This window comes from Notolepis coatsorum (genome assembly GCF_963971535.1).
Source record: "Notolepis coatsorum genome assembly, chromosome: 9".
Taxonomy (NCBI): Eukaryota; Metazoa; Chordata; class Actinopteri; order Aulopiformes; family Paralepididae; genus Notolepis; species Notolepis coatsorum.
The window spans coordinates 114,839,171-114,864,622 of record NC_140173.1 but is presented as its reverse complement, the minus strand read 5'-3'; the positions used below and the strand labels follow the sequence as shown (position 1 = coordinate 114,864,622).

General features: G+C 43.3%; 1 protein-coding gene across 1 annotated transcript in view; it reads left to right on the top strand.

The window, feature by feature from the left end:
• The first annotated feature begins 315 nt into the window (after positions 1 to 315).
• Positions 316 to 25,452, top strand: part of ndst2a (N-deacetylase/N-sulfotransferase (heparan glucosaminyl) 2a) — a 69,510-nt gene continuing 44,373 nt past the window's right edge. The window contains exons 1-2 of the mRNA XM_084321631.1: positions 316 to 2,279; positions 22,444 to 22,531. Of these exons, the coding sequence (XP_084177757.1) occupies positions 1,200 to 2,279; positions 22,444 to 22,531 (1,168 nt within the window). The 5' untranslated portion in view covers positions 316 to 1,199. The remainder of the gene's footprint in view (positions 2,280 to 22,443; positions 22,532 to 25,452) is intronic.

Sequence of the window (25,452 nt, the reverse complement as noted above, 5' to 3'; positions counted from 1 at the left end):
ATATTGCACAGTGACTCATTTTGTCGTCAATTTTCTTTTTTCACTCATTTCTGTTTTTCATAGTCACCGTGGAGCTGTCTTATCAGACTGGACTTTTCCACAGTCCAATTCTGTCTCTGTGATTTGAGATGTACTAACCTTTCTCTCCCTCCTTCCCTCTCTCTCTCCGCTCCCCCTCTTCCCATCCTTCCCCATCTCCCTCCTCTCTCCTTCTCCTCACCCTTCCTCCCTCTCTGCCCTCTATTTCTGCTCTCTCTCTCCTCCTCCTCTCCCATTCCCTCCCTCTCTCCCTCCTTCCTTCCCTCTTTTAGGCGTGCCTCCGACCGCCAGTGGCTGAGATGAGCAGGCTGCGTCTCCACAGGGGGCTCAGCCCCAGTCCCCGTCTCTCTGCCGACCCCCAGCCCTGAAACTACACACACACACACACACACACACACACACACACACACACACACACACACACACACACATACATACATACATTGCCAGAGAGACCAGAGCTACAAACAACACACGTGCTTTGATAGCCCCAGTCAGAGTGGTGGCCAGACCAGGCTCCAGTGCTAGCGAACGGACGGTGTTTACATCTGTATATACAAGAGCCCCGTGCACGGGGTGTTTAGTGACAGAAGGAAAGGAGAGAGGAAGGAAACTGCTGATCCACAGAGAGGGAGGAGAGGAGGGAGGAGGCGAGAGGGGAGAGGGAGGAGGCAGGGGGGGGGGGGGGGTGCGCGGAACACACAGAGGGAGAAACCCAATCCTCTTAGATAGCTAGCAGAGCTGAGGACCGACGAGAGAGAGAGAGAGAAAGATGCAGGAATAGAGGGAGAGAGAGAGACGCAGGGATAGAGAAAGAGAGAGAGAAGCTATAGTCCAGCCCAGTCACAGTGAGTCAGTGCACTTGTTCATTCCTCCCTCTCACTTTCCCTCCATCCATCCGTGGGTTGGTGTTGCTCTGTAGATCCAGGGAGGTGGAGAGAGTATCCAGGCCCAGACTAGAGGGAGCGTCATGGGCTATGGAGGCCATGGTGACCTAGCGTAAATGGCTCCTCCTCCGCACAGCTCAGCACCGGTATCTGCTGCTCAGCCCTTCTCCTCTCCCCCCCCCTCCTCCTCCTCCTCCTCTTGTTTCTCCTTCCCCGCATATCGCTGCTGCCGCCGGTTAACGCCTGGCACTGCCACCTGCCTCGACCACCACCATGGTTGGCATGGGCATGGCCGTGTTGAAGCTGGTGCGCGGCGTGCGCCAACTGGAGCTGCATCGCCTCATCCTGGCTCTCATAGTCTTCTGCCTGCTCTCCATGGCCTTCCTGGCCTACTACGTCTCCAACAGTCCCAAGATCAAGGAGGCCCCCCCGCTGCCGTTCAGTGACTGTGGTGGAGGAGGGGGGGTGTCCGCCGGGGCTGGCACCGGGGCTGGGGGGGCTGTAGGGGGGGCTGGGGGCCAACGGGCACCCCTCTTCCTGCCCCCACGCCAGGGCCGGCTGCGTCAGGTGAAGGCGGTGGACAACTCGCGGACAGAGCCGGTGGTGCTGGTGTTTGTGGAGAGTATCTACTCCCAGCTGGGCCAGGAGATCGTGGCTATACTGGAGTCCAGCCGGTTCCGCTACAGGACGGAGATTGCTCCCGGCAAGGGCGACATGCCCACGCTGACGGAGCGAAACCGCGGCCGCTACGCGCTGGTGATCTACGAGAACGTGCTGAAGTACGTCAACCTGGACGCCTGGAACCGGGACCTGCTGGACAAGTACTGCGCCGAGTACGGTGTGGGCGTCATCGGCTTCTTCAAGGCCAACGAGAACTCTCTTCTCAGCGCCCAGCTCAAAGGCTTCCCCCTCTTCCTCCACTCACATCTGGGCCTGAGGGACTACCGCATCAACCCCAATGCCCCTCTGCTCTACATCACCAGGCCCAATCAGGTGGAGCAGGGTCCTTTACCGGGGGACGACTGGACCGTCTTCCAGTCCAACCACTCCACCTATGAGCCGGTGCTCCTGGCCAGCACCAAGTCCTCCGAGGCACTGGCCCACTTGGCTCCCGGTCCGCAGAGGGCACTCCACGCCACGGTGGTCCAGGACTTGGGGCTGCACGACGGAATTCAGAGAGTTCTGTTTGGGAACAACCTCAACTACTGGCTGCACAAGCTGGTGTTTGTAGACGCCATTGCCTACCTGACGGGCAAGAGACTCTGTTTGTCACTGGAGCGCCACCTGCTGGTAGACGTGGATGATATCTTCGTGGGCAAGGAGGGCACCCGCATGAAGGTGTCTGATGTGGAGGTGGGTGACATTACACTTTGGTGGAATATTTCTGTTGCTTTTTAACCTCCATCGGCGGACCGCAAATTACGTCATAAATCAATCTCTCCAGACTGTTTGACAAAAGTATAGTTTTTAAGGCTGTCAAATATATTGCGTTAATATCGCGTTAACTCCCGATTCTATTAATGCCACTAATTTTTTTAACTCAAGATTAACTAAAAAGAAAAAAAAATTACTAGACTTCACTCAGGTGTATTATTGATGCTCTCATTGATACTATGTTTGTTTCTGAAGTGTGTGTGTGTGTGTGTGTGTGTGTGTGTGTGTGTGTGTGTGTGTGTGTGTGTGTGTGTGTGTGTGTGTGTGTGTGTGTGTGTGTGTGTGTGTGTGTGTGTGTGTGTGTGTGTGTGTGTGTGTGTGTGTGTGTGTGTGTGAGATATAGAGAGAGAGGGGGGTGAGAGAGATGAGGAAGGGGCAAAAGAGAAAAAGAGCTGGGAGAGTGTGTGTGTGAGGGAGAGAGGGGGGTGTGTGATTAATCAGCCCTTGTGTGTGTGAATGTAACAAGTTCCTAACGTTTTCTTTCCCCTATTATTTCATGCACACTTTATTCATTGTTTTAAATTATTATTTTCTTTTAAGTTATTTTGTGCATCACTCTGTTTTGAATTTGATGCAAATTTGCAATGCATGAGGGTCATCCTTTTGTGTTAAATGGCTGCACAAAGCAAGCATTTGTTGACTCGCATGTTGATAAGAGTATTAAAACTTGGAACTTGAAAAAGATCTGTTTAAGGTATAATTTTTTTTTTTTTTTAATGCGATTAATTTGCGATTAATCACGAGTTAACTATGGACAATCATGCGATTAATCGAGTTAAATATTTTAATCGTTTGACAGCACTAATAGTTTTGTATATTCAAGTATAAACATCATAACCATGTCACAACAGCATTTATCATGTATATTATCATCAATACGTTAGTTTACCAATAGGTTAAAGTGTTATTAGATAGATTTTCATTCTCGATTTGGTCTTGTTTAGTTTACGAAAGTCGCCATTTTTGGATAATTTGAACGTCAGGTGTTTTTTTTTGCTGCCATTTCGTAGAGGACACCGACAGCTTTAGATCTGCGTTGGAATTTTTCAGAACGACACTTCCCAAAAGCCTCTATGGGCTTCATACTTCTGTATGCATTTTTTTAATAACTCTTATTATTCGGGATAATAAACCACAAAACGTAACGTTATTGACATATATTGAAGTGCAGTTCGTTTCTCTTCCCTATTTTTAGCATGTAGCAACAATTAGATTTGAAAATAGTTTCAAAATGGTGCCACCCTGATAAAAATAAAAAAGCTACTGTACATTACAGTAGATTTCATTATCTGTTCTTATGCACGCCTGGTGATACTAAATCCAAATTGAACTCGGTCATTTGAAAGATAATATATGTACTGTATATATATAAATGTGCGAATTGGCTATAATAAGGTAATTTATAAGCCTGCTATTCTATATAAAAAAAATGTATAAATTTTTTATTATGACAGAACACAAATCACATCGACATCAACAATAATAATAATGACAAGACATATAGATTCCAACAGACTTAAAATGAGTGATAATTATAAAAGAAAAACAGAAAAATTGGTACTCCCTTGGGTTCCTTATTATCCACATCACTTAGGCCATATTTAGAATCAACCATCGCTATTCTATATTCTATAATAATATTTCAAATTGCATTGGTCCGGATGGGAGAATTCAGTACTGTATCTACTAGGGCTGTCCCCGACTAAGGATTTGGATAGTTGACTTTGAAATTGGCCCAAATAGTCGACTATTAGAAGAAAAAAATAAGAAAAAAAGTATTATTATTATTTTAAATTTTTTTTATCATTCCATTTGGGCTGTGGGGGTGCTTAATGTCTGAAGGAGTCGACGGAAGACTTCTTGTCCTCTGCAAAAGCATGCAATTGGTCCACTGATGGATACATCTTGATATTTGTCTAGTCTAGTGTGTTCATTAGATGGGTGAAATCCTCTTTCAGTGCCTCTGTGCCTGTTTTCTTAGGCAGTTAGCCTCTGGTATGCGTGTTATTAGTGTTAGCCACGCTTCTAGGCCTCTTTTCTTTTGGAAAGAATGATACAAAAAATTGAAAAATAAATAAATAAAAAAAAATTTATTATTATTGTTTTTTTTTGCATACGACTAAGAGGTTGGCAGTCGACTACGGCTCCTTTTGATCGATTAGTCGACTATTCGACTAATAGGGGTCAGCCCTAGTATTTACAGAACCTTCTGTTTAATCATCTTCCCTTTATTCATTTCCTTAGGTTTTTTGTACACATGATCTCAAGAAGGTACTGAACGAGATCAGTGGCAGTTTTTCATGCCTGGTCATTATTAGCATGGTGTTATTCACTGTCAAAGATGCAAAGAAAAATCATAATTAATATTCTCCTTTGTTTAATCACAATTTAAGCAAGCCTAGTGTAAGATCCTGATCAAACTGGCCAGTATCACGTCTTCGTCTGTTTGGCCCTCCATCCAATTCCTCTGCGTTGTGTACTTTTAATGGTCCCGACGTCTCAGATACTGGCTGATAAGATCCTTATCTCCCCCGTTAGTGCAATCCATAAACCATACTAATTCTCCACCTCCGTAAGAATTCGACACTTCGACACCGTGAGATACCTTATGAGGAAAAGCGTTGTTTTATTGCTATAAACAGAACCTCATAATCAGATGTTATCAGATGTTATCAAATTGTATCGTCCTTGAAGAGTCTTTTCTAATGATCTTTCGGTGTGTTCGCCTATCGTCCTTTTGTTATTCAGTCCAATAGTGGTCAGGCCTGTTCGTTAGCCGAGACCATCCTCGTGGTAGCCGAAGCTAATGCTGATGTGGCATTCTTCCCCCCCCCCCCCCCCCCCTCTCAATGAGAGGAGAGAGTGTCTTCGTGTGATAAGAGGAGAGAGAGAGTCTCTCCTGGTTTCTTCCCTCTTAGTCTCAGCCGGTTTTTTGGTCTGCCCTACCCGGAACCACTGTCAGCTTTATAGGATCTTCGTCATAACTATGATAGCCCACCCCTTTCTGGTTGTCATGTGCCGCGTTGTCATGACAACTGCTAACCTTTCACACATTAAAATGCAGTTTTCTACTGTTTCATTAAGATGAACCCCTCTCCCTCGCTCTCGCTATCAGTGTTATGTCTTCAGCAAAACAAAACACCCTGCTCAGTGCGGTGTTCCCTCGCTCTGAACCAACCTCTGCTAAGCCAAACACATTTCTGCCCTCTCTGACCTGGCACCGTTAGATGCTACCATCCTCCCCCAATCTATACATCACATACATTGAAAAAGCACCCCAAATCCCTGACTAGTAATAGACACAATATTTCTGACACTGGGAATACATTCACTGAGGTCCATAGATGTCCCTAGATACCAAGAATATGCAAATGGACCTTGTAGAAGTGGAGCAATATTCCATTTACTTGTATTTTAGGCTGATTTTCAGAAAATAAGGCTCCGGGAAGAGGTTAACTCACACAACTGAACAGTGAAATAACTACTGTTATCTGGGGCAATCAATATTATTGGTTGACTGTCAATTACCTCATACGTAGGTATGTATGCTGAAAAGGGAAAATTTTCTAGTGTGTGTGTGTGTGTGTGTTAGGGATGGGTACCGAAGGTACTTACCGAAACACGTCGGTACTACCGAGTATCGATTTTTTACTTTTTTCTTTTCATGTCAACGTTCACACGCACAATATACGCTTACCTAGGATTTGACTTGATTCAACAACAAAGCAGTCGGGGCAATGGCAAGCCGAAAACGGTTGAAAATTTGGTTATTTGAAGTTTGGATTTTTTTTAGTAGATTACATTTTTAGAGACTAAAGTACCGAAAAAAGGTACCGTTGGGTACCGGTATCGATTCACAGGTACCGGTACCGTATCAGTTCAAATGTGAATGGTACCGATCCTGTGTGTGTGTGTGTGTTCATTATCCTGACCTCATCTCAAGTCAACTCTTTCTCCGCCGTGCTCTTGTTCTATCTCTTGTCATTTATTTTCTCATGAGATTTTGTCAATAGCCTCCTCTCACGCGTCGGTCTCAAGTCAATATCATGTCCTGATAATGATCACCTTTAACCGCTCTAGAAACCACAAAGCACAATGAGTTATACCACATAAACGGAGCACTTGAAAGACCTTTCAAGTCCGTTCCCTTACCGAGCATTGATGTTCGCCGTGAAAAGCAACAGAAGTCCCAAACCATCCACCACAGAGCCTTTTGAGTTACTTCTCTCTCTTTGTACGGTGCTGGATGCAGGCAGATTGATTTCCAATAGGACTCTCTCAGTAAGGTGTGAGTCTCTGGTAACAGGGCTACTCTACCGCCTGCAGGCATTTATTAGGATGAATCTCATTAGCCGCCGCTATCATTACTCTCCTGAGTCGTTAGCCTAACCATTAGCCTGCCACAGTGTAATATACCTGATTGCTTGTGTTGGCTTCGCTATAGGGAGGAAAACAACACCCCGGCAGACAACATTAGCTTCCCTCCCCTCAGTCTCAACCCAAAAGTCTTATTCAAAGTGACAAAAGTGGCAGCCGCCAGAGTCTACCCTGGCAATGAGAGACTACTTCTTAATGGCTTTTTCTCACCATGCCTGTGATGCAGACACTCAACCTGCGTCAGCAGTCTTACAGAGGGGGGGGGGGGGGGGGGGTTCAAGGGAGCGAGCGCCATCACCTGAAGGGCCACTCTGCCAAATGCGTCAAAGTAAATTAACACAATTAATGGGAAATAATAGGAGGATTAATTAGGCCTGCACGCTGACAACAACAGGATAACTAGGGTTGTGTGTTAGAGGAGGGGCCGGGCGGGGCAGCTAAATTGTCACTTCAGCAAAGAGTGTCTGTGTCGACAGGGCTGTCAGGAGGAGGGGAGTTGGGAGTCCCACAAGTCAGTCAGGCAGGTGATCATCTTGTCGTGAATTCCCATTGACGCAGTCAGCGGCAGACACGTAGCTTAGTTAGGGCGCGAGGGAACGGGAAGGAAGAGTAGAGCATCTGCACTTCCCAAGACGTTAAGACATTGCAGCACTGCGAGGGGATGTTTGCAGTTAAAGAGGAACAATGGCCGTTTTTGGGGGGAAATGTGTATTATTTAGGGGTTACTACAACATGTTAGAAAATAGCCTGCAGTGTCACCGAGAACACGCTTCAAAGCCCTGTGGGGAGAGCGTCATCAAAGTAATCTCGCCAGGCAGCTCAACAAGGAAATGAACGGAGCACGAAATAACAGCTAAATTAAAACTTAAAATACTGATTCAATTACAGATTGAATACCATTTGCTGGAAGAGGAAACACTTGTACATAAGACAGGTATAACTTAAATGTCTGAATTTGGTAATTTTCCTGTAGCCATTGATTTTGTGCTCTTACTCTCTGGAAAGCATGAACGGTGCCGGCAGAGGGCTGCATGGTTGGAGTATGCATGCTACATCAGACCAGCCGTGCTCTCGTCAATTTGGCCGATTTGGCCGATTCAGAAGACATGTCTACTGTACCAGTGCTGTGTAGGGTTGAGTGAGAGTAGAAATGATGATATTGATCACAATATCTTTGAGAGTAACTAATGCATCAAGCCGTGCAGTAAAACAAGCCCTGCCTGCACTGATGTCCAGACTTCCCTTTGGTGTTAAGTTCACAAAATCACTGGAAAACAACTAAACTCAGGAATTAGGCCTGCCGCGATAAGCAATAAATCGATTAATTGCCGCGATAATTAAAATGAATGCAATGATTTTGATGCGATTAATTGCTATTTGCGCGTTTGTTTTAATGAGGCGGAACCAGTGCCCCTTGTCAGTCACTGTCCGTGTTGGGAGGCGGGCCGCTGGCTTTACTACAGAGCACAGCACAGGAGCTCCGTGGGGCAACGCCACATAGCTTAACTACATTTCTCAATAGTGTTGCTCCTTTTAACCAAGTAGCGTTATTTGTAGTGTAACGTTAGAATAACACAGAATAACGTTAATACAATTACATGCATCATTGTTTACAATGAACGGGTGGGGCTAGTCAAAGGACTGGAGACGGGGACAAGTTAAACATGAATTAATTTACGTAATTAACGTTTTCGAGTCGTGCTGCAGTGCCTACGCACCACAGCTATTCTATTATATACTGCTTTGACGCTTCCTCCTCATCGTTGATTGCCTGTAGTAGCTGCATCTAACGTTAGTAGCTAACGTTAAAACTAAAAAACACAGAACCGGACGAGACAAGTTGTCGGCTAGGATAATCACAACAATACTTCCGGTCCGGTCGGTGGGCTTCAAACTAAAAGTTTTGGGAAATAAATTTCTCAAAAAAATTCTCTAACCGGTCGCAATAATATTGCTTATCGCGATATTTTCGGGGCAATTAATCGCCCAGCAAAATGTGTTATCGTGGCAGGCCTATCAGGAATGTAATATATACCCAGGGGTGCGTTGCTCATGGGACGGGGTTGCACGCCGTGCAACCGTCTCTGTGAGCAGAAGCACATGCATGGATGTGCATGCGCGTGCACACAGGAATGCGCTGCACTCGACTGATGCGCCAACTTGCTAAGTACCCACCTGGCTACTTTCCATAACAATAGCTCAGGTCATCAGGTGTGTTCAAATACGTTATCAGATACATTCACACAAAACTTGTGAATGAAATGTGTTACATTCCATTCGTAGGCAATTAGGCATTGTCGTTAGTTTCTGTGTACGCGAGGGAACATTTATGTGCATGCGCGGGAGCACGCGCCCAGGAGTGCGCGTGCACGTGGCGTCATTAAAACACTGTGCAACCAGCTTTGAAATCACCAACGCAACCCTGTATATACCTGCCCTATAGGTTAGAACAGTGGTTCTCAAACTGTGGTACGCGTACCACTAGTGGTACTTGGTGGTACTGCTGGTGGTACTTGAAAACATTTACAAAAAAGCACAACATTTTTTTTCTTTTTTTTTTACTATTTTCTTTTCTTTTTTAAACATAACATCAAATTAGACACACAGGCATTAACAGTAAACATCCAGTAAACATATTTTTTTGCAGTCAGGCCACTGAACTTAGAAGCAGGCCAGGCCAGTGTTTCTGGTTGCGGTGGCGCGATAGTTAGATAACCTAAGTGGGGAACAACCAGGAGATCACTGTGACAGAGAGTAATGCAGTCTAAACAGTCATAAATCTTTAATTCAACTTCAGCCCTGATCATAACCATTTATTTTTAGATTTTTTTGTAATGTCAGATAAAAAATCTGACATTACAAAAAATCCATCAAAATCTGTGTTGCTGCTAATCATTGACACATGCCTAGCCTGTAACAATCCCCCCCAGAAAAATGTACTTTGCATTTGATATATTGAAAATATTTAACTTTTTGTGTTGTTTTTTTTAACAATAATTTGTGATGCCATCACACAAACTGGCATTTAAAGGGTAAACATTAAAAAATGTATTAAATATGTGTTTTCTTTTCTTTTTTACAATAATTTGTGATGCCCATCACAAACACTGGCATTTAAAGGGTAAAAATTCCTGCACCAGAATGCAGGAAATTAAGTTTTTGTAACAAAATAAGTGTGTGTGTGTGTGTGTGTGTGTGTGTGTGTGTGTGTGTGTGTGTGTGTGTGTGTGTGTGTGTGTGTGTGTGTGTGTGTGTGTGTGTGTGTGTGTGTGTGTGTGTGTGTGTGTGTGTGTGTGTGTGTGTGTGTGTGTGTGTGTGTGTGTGTGTGTGTGTAAGAGAGAGAATGATGGACAATCGCTTGCTGTGTGAGAGAGAGAGAGAGAGAGAATTAAGTACATTTGCTGAAATACAGTTGTTCTTAATTTTCTCACTTGCTATGTGAGAATGTTAGTTATTATGTTCTCAATGCCCCTTGCATTGTATGAGTTGTGTGGAAGCGTTTGCTAGTTCTAGTGCTATCCATTTGTACATTGTGGCTGTGTCTGACAAAAGTTAACAATACATAATGGTATTAGGAATACATTTGCCTCCTGCGTGAACTGCGCATAGCTGAATAGACTGTATTTTAACGCCGGTCATATACCTCATATGGTGGTACTTGGAGAGCCAGCTACGTTCTCAGGTGGTACTTGGTGTAAAAGGTTTGAGAACCACTGGGTTAGAAGCTTTCCATCATCCAGAAAATGCTGCTCTGCCTATTATTGAAAATGTATTTTAAGTTTTAATTTTGCTGTAATTTCGTGCTCCATTCATTTCCTCGTTGACCTGCCTGGTGAGATTACTTTGAAGGCGCTCTCCCCCAAAGGGGTTGAAGTGCGTGTTGTAGTAAACAAAATACTAAATACTAAATATAAAAACTCTCCGTTCTTCCCCTTTAATTGCTCTTGTTGGAAACAGGTATGACTAATGGGGCGTTCTACACCTCAGGCAGGCACACACATGCTCCAGAGTCCATCACTTAGCAGGGAAAAACAAGCCCTATATAGATCCCTCTTGAAGGGACTGGCAGAACGGACCGGCCGCAGCGTAATCAGAAAAATAGCCGTATTGATTTGGAGCCGCAATTTTCTCCCTCCTCTGTGCCGCTGAAAGTGGAGGAGGCAGCTTTTGTCTCGATTAGTAAGGACTCTCCCCAGGAACCACTTAGCCTGCCCTCTGCCACGGTTTAACATAGCTGGACTATATTTGATCACTTTCCAAATTACATTTCCAAAAGCTTCCATTGATCTGGGTTATTATTTTTTCTTTTCTTTGCGCTAATAAATCCTGGCAGATTGCAGTGAGCACATGTCTGCTGAAGTGGCAGAGCAGGGTGTCTGCTGTAGAATTTTATTTGTTTCATGGGTTTCCTTTTTTTAGAATGTTAACGTTTTCATTATAAAGCTAGTTTAGAATTGATGCAACAGTTTGGGAGAAAGAGAGAAATTACTTTATTGATTTTCTACTTGTCTTTTCCCCCGTTATCTTTATGTAGACAGATATAGACAGGGTTTCTAATCTAAATCAAAGCCAACTACTTAATAATGCATTGGTTAATGAGAGAAGTTACAGTATAGGCTAGTTGTAATCATTCCTTCAGTTGAAACTACAGCACTGTGTTAACTTCCCCTGGAGAGGAATATACTAGTTCTTGAAAGATTAAGCTCCACTTAATCCATCACACACAAATTCGGACAATGAGGATGAATATCCAACATTAGTATTATTTTTTTCCTCAGAACTTTTCTCGCACATGTAGAAAATGTTTCTTTGCCTGTGGATTTAGTGTTTAATTATTTTGAATGTCGAGAGTGTTTATGCACCATTCAGGTGTGTGTGTGTGTGTGTGTGTGTGTGTGTGTGTGTGTGTGTGTGTGTGTGTGTGTGTGTGTGTGTGTGTGTGTGTGTGTGTGTGTGTGTGTGTGTGTGTGTGTGTGTGTGTGTGTGTGTGTGTGTGTGTGTGTGTGTGTGTGTGTGTGTGTGTGTGTGTGTGTGTGTGTGTGTGTGTGTGTGTGTGTGTGTGTGTGTGTGTGTACGTACGTACGTACATGTGCACATTTCTGTATGTCTGTCTGTTCATATCACTGTTTGTGGGTCTGTGTGTGTACGCGTGCACATGTCTGTATGTCTGTCTGTGTGTGTGTGAGTGAGTGAGTGAGTGAGTGAGTGAGAGAGAGCCACCTGGCAGCCCTCTCTGAACAAAGCAGACCTAATCAGCCGCAAGCAGCACCGGCCAGGCCTGAGTGCCTTACCAACACACAAACAAGGCATAGCTAATAGAGCACTAATCTCCTCCCTCCTCGCCCTTGGTGCAGCCTCAGCACCCACGCTCCCTAAGCACTAAAGCTGATTTAACACACACACACACACATACACACACATTTGGTAGACCATTATGTACATACACCGACTCGAATGTGCTTACCCCCCCCCCCCCCCCCCCCAGTGCCCCACACACACACACACACACAATATCCAGTATTCCCTTTGCTACGGAACAGAGAGGGTCTGCAGGATTTGCTGTTGTGAAATAACACCTCTTTCAGGGCGACGTCTAACCTAGTCTCATGGCCTGCTACTGTACTACAGCAATTATCACACGCTGTTAAAGTTACTGGTCAACGCAAAGGAAGTGCTGTCTCTATAATTGTATTGCTGCCTGCAACGCCATCCCAAATGTTTATATTGTTTTTCCGGTATTAATATTTAAAAGGCTTTGCACACTTTGGTTTGCCCTTGGTTCTCAGAGCAGGGGAAGCAAGCTACCAGTTGTTCACATACACCCTAATCCCCAGTGTGAGGCCCCCTTCTGTCTCAGGTGTTCTAGACCAGTGTTCCTCACCGCAGGTTCCAGGAGGTCCCCAGAAAAATGGGGAATATCTTCTAATTTCACTTATTTATTCACTCTGAAAGTTCACCCAATGAATACTCAAGTGTGACTACTCTAAACATAGGTGTCACTCTCTCCAATGGTAACTCCCCTATATACAGTACAATATAGACAGTTATGGAATTCTGAACTGAATCATATCTAAAAACAAATATCTTCTCAGATGGGCGTCCCTGAGGCTAAATGTAAACAAATGGAGGCCTGATATGAATGAATGAATGAATGAATGAATGAATGAATGAATGAGAATGAATGAATGAATGAATGAATGAATGAATGAATGAATGAATGAATGAATGAATGAAAAAAAACAAGGACAACAATATAGATTAAAATACATAAAGGCATCGATTCCAATGTTTCCACAAACCAGAGGAGTACCTTGTATTGCTTTGTTTGACATCAGTAATGGCACCTATTATCCATTATTTTTACTTTAATAGTCGACACATAAATTTAAACATCAAGTTCCTCAGCAGAGCATGGAAGGTGGGGAAATTTTTTTGTCACAAACAAAAACAGAAACTACGTTTCTGTCGCCCGACGTAAACGTAGATCTACGTTTTTCTCAGGGTATTTCTTTTATTCGCTATTGCCATTCATAATTCAGCGGGGCACCTTGTGCATACTGTTCTGAATGTGTCTGGCGGTCTTATACCGCCCTCTAACGCCTTCGGCCGATATTGCACTCCATTAGAAACGGTGTAGTTTATTTTCTCTACCGAGCTGCGGCGTGGGGGCGGGTCCTAAACACTCCGGCAAAACACGAGCTTGTAGAGATGGCTTGGACAACTGACCCCGCCCGCCCATTCATGTGCAATGCCCAATAACGTCGGAGACAGGATCGCTGTGGATAGCTGGAATGGCGATCAGATAATTGGATTATTTTTTTTGCATTACATCAGAGACCAGGTAAGGACTCCATATATCCAATCTTGCGTTGATCTGATATTTCTTTCTACCTTGATTGAAGCTGTCTGTGTGTGCTGTGTGTGGCTGTTTACCGTTGGGTGCAGGAGGGGGGGGGGAGCGCCGCGCTCCAGGGCCCATTTCATGTATGCACGAGGAGACATAATAATGATAATCTAGCGTTGATTTCAGGAAGATTCGATAATCAGGCGAAAGATTACAATGTGTTTATTGAATTACACAAAAACACTGTTTTCGCATCTTTTTCCTGGAATTACTTAGAAGCACCCAAACTATATTCATATTCAAAATGGTATAAAACGGAAATGTACGGACGGAAAAATTATCAGTTTTTTGCACGTTGACTGGAAGCAACTCACTGACAATCGACGGCGTTATTAGACCCATAGCTATAATATAAAATATAGGTTTAGCTCTACAAACAAGGTGAGCGTTTACATGGGGTTAACAAGTCCTGCGCCAAAAACGAGTTTACTCGTTATTGCCCGCCAATCTAATAACGCCAACAACAAGTTTGGCATTCATTCACGAATTGGCATTCATAATTCATCCAGGAAGGCTCCGGGAGCCAGCTGGACCCTGTCTGATATTGCAACGCCTCAATACCGCCGCCTGGTGGATTTCGGGCGAGTTGCACTCCACTCTAAACCGGATGTGGCGTTCTGTGCATCAGGGAAAAAGTTCCGGCAGAGCTATCTTGTTACGTGGATCCAGACAAACACCTCGAGTGCATTGGATCGCTTTCGAGACGCAAGAATCAATATGCTTTCGGCGTTTATTGCGTCGTACAAACGGTAAAATGGATCTAGCAGATCGAAAACAAATAATTGGAATTTTTTTTCTCCAGACTCATCGGCTACAGGTAAGAGGAATCTAACGTTAATTCCAGCTCGATTGTGCATTTATTTCATTGCAATCCATCTGATCAACGTATGATGTCGTACTGAAGAAAGCGTTACTGACAATCAAGGAATCATAAACGACCCCCCCCCCCCCCCCCTTTCCTTCACGCATGATGGAGCATAATGTATAGCGATCATATGCATTTGAATTTTTTTATATAGCGTGTATAGGAACGAAACGCCAATCGATTATGTATAATATAACTCGCGTTCTAGGAATTACTGCTCTACACTATAAAAACATACTTATATTCACGACGGTACTAACACGACAATGTATGAATGGAAAAATATAACCTTCCCACATCCGGAACGGTACATACCGATGTTGAATGGGCCATAGTAATGTCGATATAGCTATAATATTTAAAAAGTTATAGCCCTGCAAAGAACGTGAGCGACTCCATAGGTTACAGCACTGGCAGAGAGTTGTATAAGATGGGCAAACTGCGTGGCAGACAATGTGTTAATGGACGGCAAGGCCAGATGCACTTCCCGGAAGGGGCGTGGCACTCAATGTGTTAAGGAGGATCCTAAATGCATCATTATATGCTACCTGCAGTTTTTAAAATTTTTGCTGTGCTATAATTACACCAGAGGTGGGCAGTATAAAACGGAGTACAATCGGCTCTGAACAGGCTTATTTTCATTGTCTGTACACTAAAAAAAATTTGTGCCAGCATATTGGCCTGTGCATACAGTTTGTAGCACTGGCGCTGTGCATCAACATCATCACACATGTCATCAGTGATATTGTGACCCAAATATCGCACACTCTTCACCACATCTAGAGCGCAGTCAGACAACAAGAAGGAGGGAAACTTTTGCTTCTGGTCCTCCTTAGTTTTCACTATCATAACAAACAACACGTATCAACGTGGGTTGAGAACCACAGTGACTTGCAGAGCTTAGAGTCCACTGCAGCTCCTGAGGTATAGCTAGATTCTAAAATATTTGAGGTTGCATGCTCGCTCCCCACTCCTCACACGGATGGAGGATAGCGGTTGTCGTGGTAACCAAGGTCCCGGTGAGTCACCCTTCTCCTACATCCAGTTCTCCTCCCCTTTAGTCCCTCTGCCCGCCAGCTCTAGCTCCCAGTTTAACCAGAATGTGTGTGTGTGTGTGTGTGTGTGTGTGTGTGTGTGTGTGTGTGTGTGTGTGTGTGTGTGTGTGTGTGTGTGTGTGTGTGTGTGTGTGTGTGTGTGTGTGTGTGTGTGTGTGTGTGTGTGTGTGTGTGTGTGTGTGTGTGTGTGTGTGTGTGTGTGTGTGTGTGTGTGTGTGTGTGTGTGTGTGTGTCCGCCACTATAGAACCCACTCACTGTACATAGTGCTTTCCAGGGATGTGCTCATCATTCCTCAGGAAATAACTCAACAAAACAAACACACGACTAATCAGCTAACATAGTCTTAAGTCAACTGAGGCCAAAACTGAGCGATTAATAACATTAAAGGACTGTATACATTCTCAATGTTATTTGTACTAGAATGCTGTATATTCTGGAGAATGTGTAACGGTGCATACTGCAAATACTATAGTTATGTTCTGTATTGACACCAGCACAAAATATCTGCACATCCTAATCATCTGTATACTCTGCACATACCATCCGGTTGGCTGGTGACTCGATCTATTGGACTAAGAGGGGGCAGCCTTACAATCTAGACCAGGGGTGTCAAACTCATTTTCACAGAGGGCCACATCAGCATTATGGTTGCCCTCAAAGGGCCAAAGACCGTATAAATGTTAATGTAATGTAAAATAAATGTAGCTATACATTTACATATTGTTAAACATGGTGTTTCTGTATTTATTACTTATTCAAGTTATACATATTGCATATTCATTTGCATAAATGTAAAAATATATGTTAGCTTATGTTATTTTAACAAATAATTTTAGTTTATCAGAACCCCATATTACTCCACCAATCAATGATCAAACCATTCAAGTAAATAACAAAGAAGAATATCATCAAATACAAGCTATGACATTAAGTTTGTTCAAAACCTTTTTGTCACAGTCAAGAGGGGCAGAACTAACAACTGTGAGCTGCAAAGAACACGTGGGACAGATGTAGCAGATGTTACAAAAACAAATGGCTGCACACAACCTTGCAGAGGCCATACATCCAACTAATGGAAGATAGTTTAATTAATTTTAATTAACAGATTGCAGAATGGGTACAGTACAGTACAGCTCAATACACACAATTGTTAAGGGGATGCAGACCAGAGAAAGACTTTCGACTTGTTTACATCAGGGTCCCCCATTTTCAATTCGTAATCAAATCAAATCAAATCAAATTTATTTATAGGGCCCGACAACACACGTTAATGTCCCCATGGGCCGTACAGGTCTTCTTTAAACAAGTCAAGAAGAAAACATAACAATAAGTCAAGAACAGAACAAGAACACCATAAGGTCCAAACATTTTTAGATGAATGCAAATAAATGAAAGAATGCAAGCACTCCCAGACATACCCCACGCGAAGGTAAGGAAAAACTCACTAAAACCTAACAATAGGGAAAAAAGCTCCACAGGCAGTGTGGAGGAGAGAAACCTTAGAAGGGCCATTCAAGGGGGGATCTCCCTTCTTAGATGTTGGTGATAGTAGTGTTGCAGACGGACAGTTGGTAAGCATGTACTCATGTGTGTGGTGAAACACAGATGAGTGCATGCAATAGCAACTGTACATTTTGAAAGATTAAAGATAGAGCTAATAGCGATAGCAACTGAACATTTTGAAAGATTAAAGATAGAGTTGATAGCGGATCTATTTGAGGCACAGGGGCGGCGCAAAGAGGGTCACGTCCTCCCCGTCTTAGTCACGGGACATTCAACACTCCGGTCGTTGCTCAGGGACAGCCGGAGACAGAGAGATAGGGGGTGGCGCAGAGAGGGTCGCGAACTCCCCGACATCATCGCGGGACATCCGGCACTCCGGTCACCACTACGAGACCTCCGGAGACAGGGGGGCACGCAGAGGGGGTCGCAATCTCCCGGCCTTCGTCACGGGACGTCCAACACTCCGGTCAACACTCCAGGACAGCAAGTCATAGGGAGACAGGGAGACGGGACAGGCGTTAGACAGCTCATGAGATTGTAGTAGGCGGACATAGCAATAGATACAAGTGGTAGGCATATATGTGAATGGAGTAGATATATGAAGTAAGCGTATTATGTGAATAGAATAGAAGTACTTAACCCAGCAATGAAACCGTGTTGACTGTTAATCTGTTAACAGTCTGTTAATACTGTTAATCAGTTGACAGGACCACGGACAGACGGCGGTGAATAACTGATCCAAGGCCTCGGAGGTGCATGTAGAGCAGTCACTACAATCTTGGCCAAGACCCCGAGGCATCCATCACCTTAGTCAGCGCCAGGAGACGGGCACTCAGAGAGAAGGGGGGGGGGGGGGGGGAGAGGGGGGGGGGGAAGAGTTAGAGAGTTCCCATGTTTGTGGTGCTGCAAAGGAGCAGACATGTAGTACCCTGTAGTGCCATGTAGTACCCTGTAGTGCCATGTAGTACCCCGTAGTGCCATGTAGTGCCCCGTAGTACCCTGTAGTACCCTGTAGTGCCATGTAGTACCCTGTAGTGCCCTGTGGTACCATGTAGTACCCTGTAGTGCCATGTAGTGCCATGTAGTGCCATGTAGAGCCATGTAGAGCCATGTAGTACCCTGTAGTGCCATGCAGTACCATGTAGTACTCTGTGGTACCATGTAGTACCCTGTACCCTAACTAAACTACCCTATAGTAAACTACCCAGTGGTACCATGTAGTACCCTGTACCATAACTAAACTACACAGATTAATCTAAAGGTCAGTCCCCGACCAGGTGAGATCAAGGTGAAATTGCTATTATGTGTCTGCATGAACACACAACTGTAACTGTACTCAAAAATAACAAAATAAGGGTTGTCTCAGTTCACAACTATATTGGTCAAGTTTTGGGTGGGACTTGTTTGCGTCCCTACAGCTTCTTATTCAATTGAGCGAGATGCTCGGTTATGTCACACAGCCAGTTTGCATCTGACAGTTCAGACAATATTTCTTCAACCCTTTGTTACCTATTCCGCCTGGATTTTTTTTTTATTTTGGGCTGTAAAATTGTCAAAGAATGTCTGAGGAGTAAGTGCTTTTGGCTTTTTTCCTTTGTTACCTCAGATGTTCAACATACATGTATGTGTAAGAATGTGTAATAACTAAGGCTGTCAAAGTTAAAGCTTTATGAACGCATTAACCCACAATTATTTTAACACTGCTATATTTTAACCCAATATTAATGTAAAAAAATTTTTTTTTTTTTTTTTTAGCTCTTGGGGGGCCACATCAAATTACGTGGCGGGCCGGATTTGGCCCGCGGGCCGTGAGTTTGACACCTATGATCTAGACAATGTGATATTAAAGGAGCACTTCACCAAAAATTATGCTAATTTATTTTGCACACAATCTCATACACACATCCAAAAGCAGTTTTGCACACAGTAATTTAGTTTGATAGCTATTGTTGAGAGTAAATTAGTTTTAATATGGCCACCAGTGATGTAATCAGGGACATTGATTCCTTGTGTTGTGTTAATCACAGCTCCATGAAATTATGTAGATGAAATGATAGCAATACCTTGTTTTATAGAGACTGCTACCTTAGTTTTTCATTTAGCTGTAATGAACACAACACAAGGGTCTAATGTCCCCGATGACATCATTGGTGGCCATATTCAAACTCGGTTACTCTCAATAATTGTTGAAACGAACTGAATGTGTACAAAACTGTTTTGAGTTTATTGGATGTGTGTGAGATTATGTGCAAAATAAATCTGCATTCTTTTTTGGTGAAGTGCCCTTTCAAGGAAAAAGGTATTTCTGTACCTGAAAGTTCACCTGAACATTTTGTTAGTTGAGTGAAAAACACCCTGAACTTCAAATCACATCAACCATGACTTTGTCTGAATAGTTGCCTTTCTGTGCAGCTGGCTTTGCCTTGTAATCTGCCGTATTAGACACCTCTTACTTTATATTGATTTGTAATCTGCCCTATTAGACACCTCTCACTTTATATTGACTTGTAATCTGCCCTATTAGACACCTCTCACTTTATATTGACTTGTAATATGCCCTATTAGACACCTCACTTTATATTGATTTATAATCTGCCCTATTAGACACCTCTCACTTTATATTAGTTTGTTCCGGACCATATTTTGAAACATTTAGTCAGATAAAAAAAAAAGGGCTTGATATTGTGCGTACCCAACCTCAAATCCATAAAGGTCATTCATATCATTCTGACAAAGACACAAGCTTTTTAACACTAAAGTAAGCATGAAGTGATGTTTTTAGGAGTTCCTGTTCCCAAAACTAAAAGATCTTTCATATATACTGTATATATATCTTTGACAAACACCCCTGTCCTGAATAAGTCACTTTGTAGAGCAGACACATCATTCAAAGCCACTACGTTTGTGGCTTTGGGTAACTAAGTACATGTAGTTTCTTCTGATAAATCTAGAATCCAAATTGAATTATAAAAATTTTGTAGCAAAATGTATTCATGAGCCTTACTTAACTCTTTGGACGCCACGGACTTGAGCATCTTTTGTTCCTACCACGCCAACGCTCTAAGAGATAGGAATAAGTGGCGGTGTTTGCAGGGCTATATGTATCTATATTCTATATTATAGCTATGGATACAATACTATGGCCCATTTGACATCAACTATCTATCGTTCAATATGTTAAAAATAATTTGTTCATCCATACATTTGCGTGTTATACCGTGGTGAATATAAGTATAGTTTTAGAGGGAACCTGTCTAATCCCAGAAAACGACGATATGCAGCAATACGTGAATTTCACTAAAAGCGTTGGCGTTTCTCGCCTGGACACGCTACTATTTCCAAATCAAATGTATATAATAGGTATTATGTTTCATCATGAATGCATGAAAGGGGGGGGGGGGGGGGGGGTCGTTTTTTGATGCCTTGATCGTCACCAACGGCATACGTTGTGGAGTAACGTTACACACACACGTTGCGATCGATGTGGAATCATGGTTGGATCAAAGCAGGATTGATATAATTTAGTCCTTACCTTCACTAGGAGGTACCCCAAAAAGAATATTCCAATTGTCTGATCGTGAGTCCCAGTATTGGTGTCCATCGTGTCGCCAACATAATCCATAACAACAGATGCATCGGGGGCATTTGACGCTCCTCAATGCGATCGGGATAACCGCTCGACTCGCCTGACAAAGAAAACTGCGCCCGGAGACATTTGAACGTTACACAGGCCAAGATATAAGGTTACAAAGGGTGCCCGATACTGCCACCTGGGAGGATACGGCTGGTATTGCACTTTGGCGATCTCAGGATGATTCCCCATGTTAACCCCGAGTCTGTGTGCCTGTAATGAATAGAAATATCGAATAAAAGAAATAACGATGAAAACCCGACTATACTCGGGTCTGGCGCTGAACGGTTGGCGAGATAACCCGACTATCCTCGGGTCTGGCGCTGATTGAGTTAAGGGGTTGAAGGTCCCCTCCACTCAAAAATCCGTTTTTTCTACAATTAACTCCTCTTAGGAGACAACTAATCCTGCAAACATATCATGGTCGCTATTGCCCAGCTGGCCACACTGTCATCCGGGAAATGGTAACATGAAACTCGTACATTTCTTTCAGCAAATCTCTAGTTAACCAGCTTGATGTGAGGGGGGAAGTGGGGTGGTGGGGCGTTCATAGATCCTTGCATTCTCAATGAGGGTGGGGATGCTGCATTTTCAGTAGTTTTTCACACTATCTTGGTGGAGAAACCATACTAAACAACAGTGACAGAGTAGAACTTTTGAAGGCCTTTTGAAAGACGAGTGTGCCGTGCCGTGTTGTGTCATGTTTAGCTGTGGTGCTGCTGTCAGTGATCAATCAGATGGAAATAATCTCTCGGTCTCTGTCGCTCGTTCTGTGGTGGAGGAGCAGCACACTTACAGTATCTCACTGTCAGCAAACCTTAGCTCCCAAGCACACAAACACACACAAATACATAAACATGGTTACAGGTAAACGTGATCCAAGGGTGGGGGTCATCGATCCCCACCTGGTAACACCCACCCTCCTCCCCATAAGATTTGGCCTCCCCATAAGATTTGGCTGAATCTCTCCTTGTCTCTGACATCTCTCCATCACTCTATCTCGCTCTTGTTTCTTTCTTTCTCTCTTTCTATATATCTCCCTCACTTCCCGTGGGTTTTGTACAGGGTGGGGGTGAGAACCTGTATGGGAGCTCAGCGCTAAGCTGATAAACACACACACACACACACAGCCGTGAGCTAGCTATCTCCTTCAGCGTGGTGCGATAGTGCGGAGGACATTGCTGTAGGGATCTGATAGCAGCGGTACAGTGGGGAGGCTGGAGGGTGTTCAGTAAGTCTGTTCTCCGTACGCTCCCTGCTTTTCAAGTGTGCTGTTACCAATATATTACTCCCAATACCAGATTCTCCTTTTCACACAATCAGCATTTTTGAGCTCAGGAATGTTGACGGGTAATGAATTTTTCTCTCCAGCGTCTTGTGTGTGTGTGTGTGTGTGTGTGTGTGTGTGTGTGTGTGTGTGTGTGTGTGTGTGTGTGTGTGTGTGTGTGTGTGTGTGTGTGTGTGTGTGTGTGTGTGTGTGTGTGTGTGTGTGTGTGTGTGCATTTTAACATTTTATGAATGACGTCTCTTGCCATCTATTTGTAGAACAGAAAGTGACACTTGTTAGTTGTGGATGTGTATGTGATTGTGCGTGCGTGCCTTTCTGTTCAAATAAAGTTTCAAATATTTTTTTCTTTGTTGTTTTTTTGGGAAGGCCTTTGCCATCTATTAGCTAGATTAAAACTGATGCGTCTGTCGGTAGGAAGTTCAGAGAGGATTAATAGATTTGTTTTTCTTTTCTTCACAGGCCTTACTCTACACTCAGAACAAGCTGCGAACTTTGGTTCCTAATTTTACCTTCAACCTGGGCTTCTCTGGAAAGTTCTACCACACAGGTACGACACGGCTCACACATCACTGGGTCAGAAGCACCACTGACTCCATAGAGGGTTCGAACTTGACAACAAACATTCTAAATGGACCCAGGTTTACTTCCTGTTGCAGTGTTTGCTAATAGCAAAGCTAACGAAATAAACTGGGGTTCAAGCTGTGATTGGATGATCAAGAGAAGAGGGAGGGGTTTGAGATAGGTAAATTCCACAGAAACCGTCTATAGAGGCCTTGCATGGAATGTCTGTAGTTCTCTATCTTCCAACATGGCTGCCTGTAACCATTGGAAACAACTAGCGAAAGAAAACGCCTACTTTCTGTGAAGTGGTAGAAAAGCAGGATATTACTGTTCCACTGTAGCCTGTTCATAAGAACCAGTAGTAAGACACCAAATAAAATGTGTGTTGATATATTTATCATATAATAACACGGAAAATGGGCATTCTAAACATCCCGTGAAAAGTCCTCTAATGAGTGGAGCAGTCATTTTCAAAGACTAGGGTCAGAGCCGCAACAGTGGGTTGAAAATTGAAATGCATCATACAATATTCTGGAAAAAGGTGTTACTGCACAAGGTAGGCTGAATATTCATCCAGTCCCATAGCCCAGTCTGATCTGAAAACCAAGCCATGCCCCTTTACCCCAGTTGTTCTTTGAACTTGGCTCCTCGTCGGGTCTGAAGGTGCCTGGGCTAATTTGAAAGATGGACTCTTCACTTTATTAAAACCACCTAATATTACAATAATCCTCTATCCATTATTTATCTCAAACTGTTTCATTATAGATGCACTTATTAAAGGGGACCTATCTTACTATTTCTTTCACTATTTGGGCAATTTTACAAAATTCCTGTGAGTCTATGGAACACATCTGTAAGTTTTTTTTTTTTAATGTATTGTTTTGTATTTCTTATTAAGTTCTGTAGAGCAGCATTTTCTACCCTTCAAGATTCCAAGCTGTTTTTGGCTGGGCTCCGCCCATACTCGCAATGCGCTGTATGACAGTCACCCACAGTCTGCACTGGCAGACAGAGAAAGAGATAGAGAGGGAGACTAATTAATTTCGCCACAGGGAGGGCATAATCCCACAGGACAATGCATTGGTAACTTGTTTCAAATGACAATATATACCCCGTGAATATTATTGCACCGATCGGAATACGCGTGGGAGTGTGCGTGTGCGCTATGATATTTTGCAACAGGTTGACATGACGCGAGTGCTGATAGAGAGAGCAGAGAACGAGAGAGGGAGAGACAGATAGAGAGAGAGAGAGAGAGAGAGAGGAGAGATGCTCCGAGAACGCGCTTGTATCCCCATACACACACGCAGTCTGGAGTGTGTGTAAAATCCCCTGAGACGACTCGAGTTTTACCGTATAAGAGCCTCTCTCTCCCTCTCTCTATCGGGTCTGTCTCTCTCTCTCACTCTCTCACTCGCTCGTTCTTTCTCGCTCTTTCTCTATCAGCACTCGTGTCACGTCAACCTGTTCGAGGAAGTGTCAGTGAAAGGGCTCGAAATTAACATTTTTACTGGTAGCACAGCAAAAATTTAGGAGCACCCACCAAAATGTAAGGAGCACCAACAGTATATGTAATCTTTTTTTTTTATTGATAAAATAACTACAATATAACAGTACTGTCATGCAGTAAAACAGTGAAAGTAGCCTTACACTATAGTATAGCGTAGACCTAGTAGTGTAGCCTATAGTGTAGACTAGGCATGTATGACATTTTGAGGGTACGATAACCTTGGGCAAAAATACCACGGTTTCACGGTATATCACGGTATTCGGTACATTAAAAAATCCCCCATTGAACAAAACGTATTTTATTACAGTGCACAATAAGCTTTTCTGTAAGTGTTATTTATGAATGTGTGAAGACTTTCAAACTAAGTACAGAATATAAAATGCTTCCAAATACATTTTACATTTACATTTAGTCATTTAGCTGACGCTTTTATCCAAAGCGACTTACAAGTTCTGTATGACAAGTCATCAGGAAGGGTACAACTCTATCAGCTGAGTAACAATGTTCATCAAAGTGTTGCGTGTTACAGTGTAGGTTAGTTTATTAGGACAAGTGCATGACAGTAAGGTTAGTTAGGGTTAGGTCTTTTTTTATTTTATTTTTTATTTTTAAATAAATAAACGTTCATGATTATGAATATGTAGGCTACAGTACATGTCAAAAGGGCAATACATTTTGCTAATGTAATCTACTTGCACAGATGTATGTTATATAGTCTAGTAATATTCTTACTGGATTAAATTTTGGATTAATCTTTTGTGGTGGCTCAACATAATTCACACACAGAACTATGTGTTGGGGATAAGAGTTCCGCACGAACCATATTGTTTGTTAGATTGCTGTTGGCAAACTAGCTCGACATCAACAGTGTTGATGTTGAGTACATTGCTATCGGCAAACTAAACTCGACATCAACAGAGTGTTGACGTTGAGTTGATGTTTAATACATGTTTAGCATTGTCTATCCTATCCTTCGGCACTATATTTTCATGATTATGAATATGTAACGGAACGTAGGCCAATCTGGCTAACGTTATTCGGCCGAAATCAATTGGCAACATATCACTGTTGTTTTAATGCTTCAGTGATGTTAAAAGAGGAGCTGCACGCTTGCTATCTTCGGTGCGAATGAGACGGGTCTGTGACAAGACGGGTCTGTGAGGGGGAGGGGCAATGAGGGCACTGCTAGCAGCGTGTGTGAGCGTCAACAATTTGTTGTAGGAGAGAAGACAGCGAGGCTTGAAGGCTAATCTTAACCAATCTAAAATCAGCATTAAATGTAAGAACGTCGAACTCACGTTTGATTGGTTAGAATGGTCACTGTCAACTCACAAGGCACATACTGAGTGTACAAACTAGCGAATGGACAGAGAAAGGGACGTTCGGGGAGGGGGGGG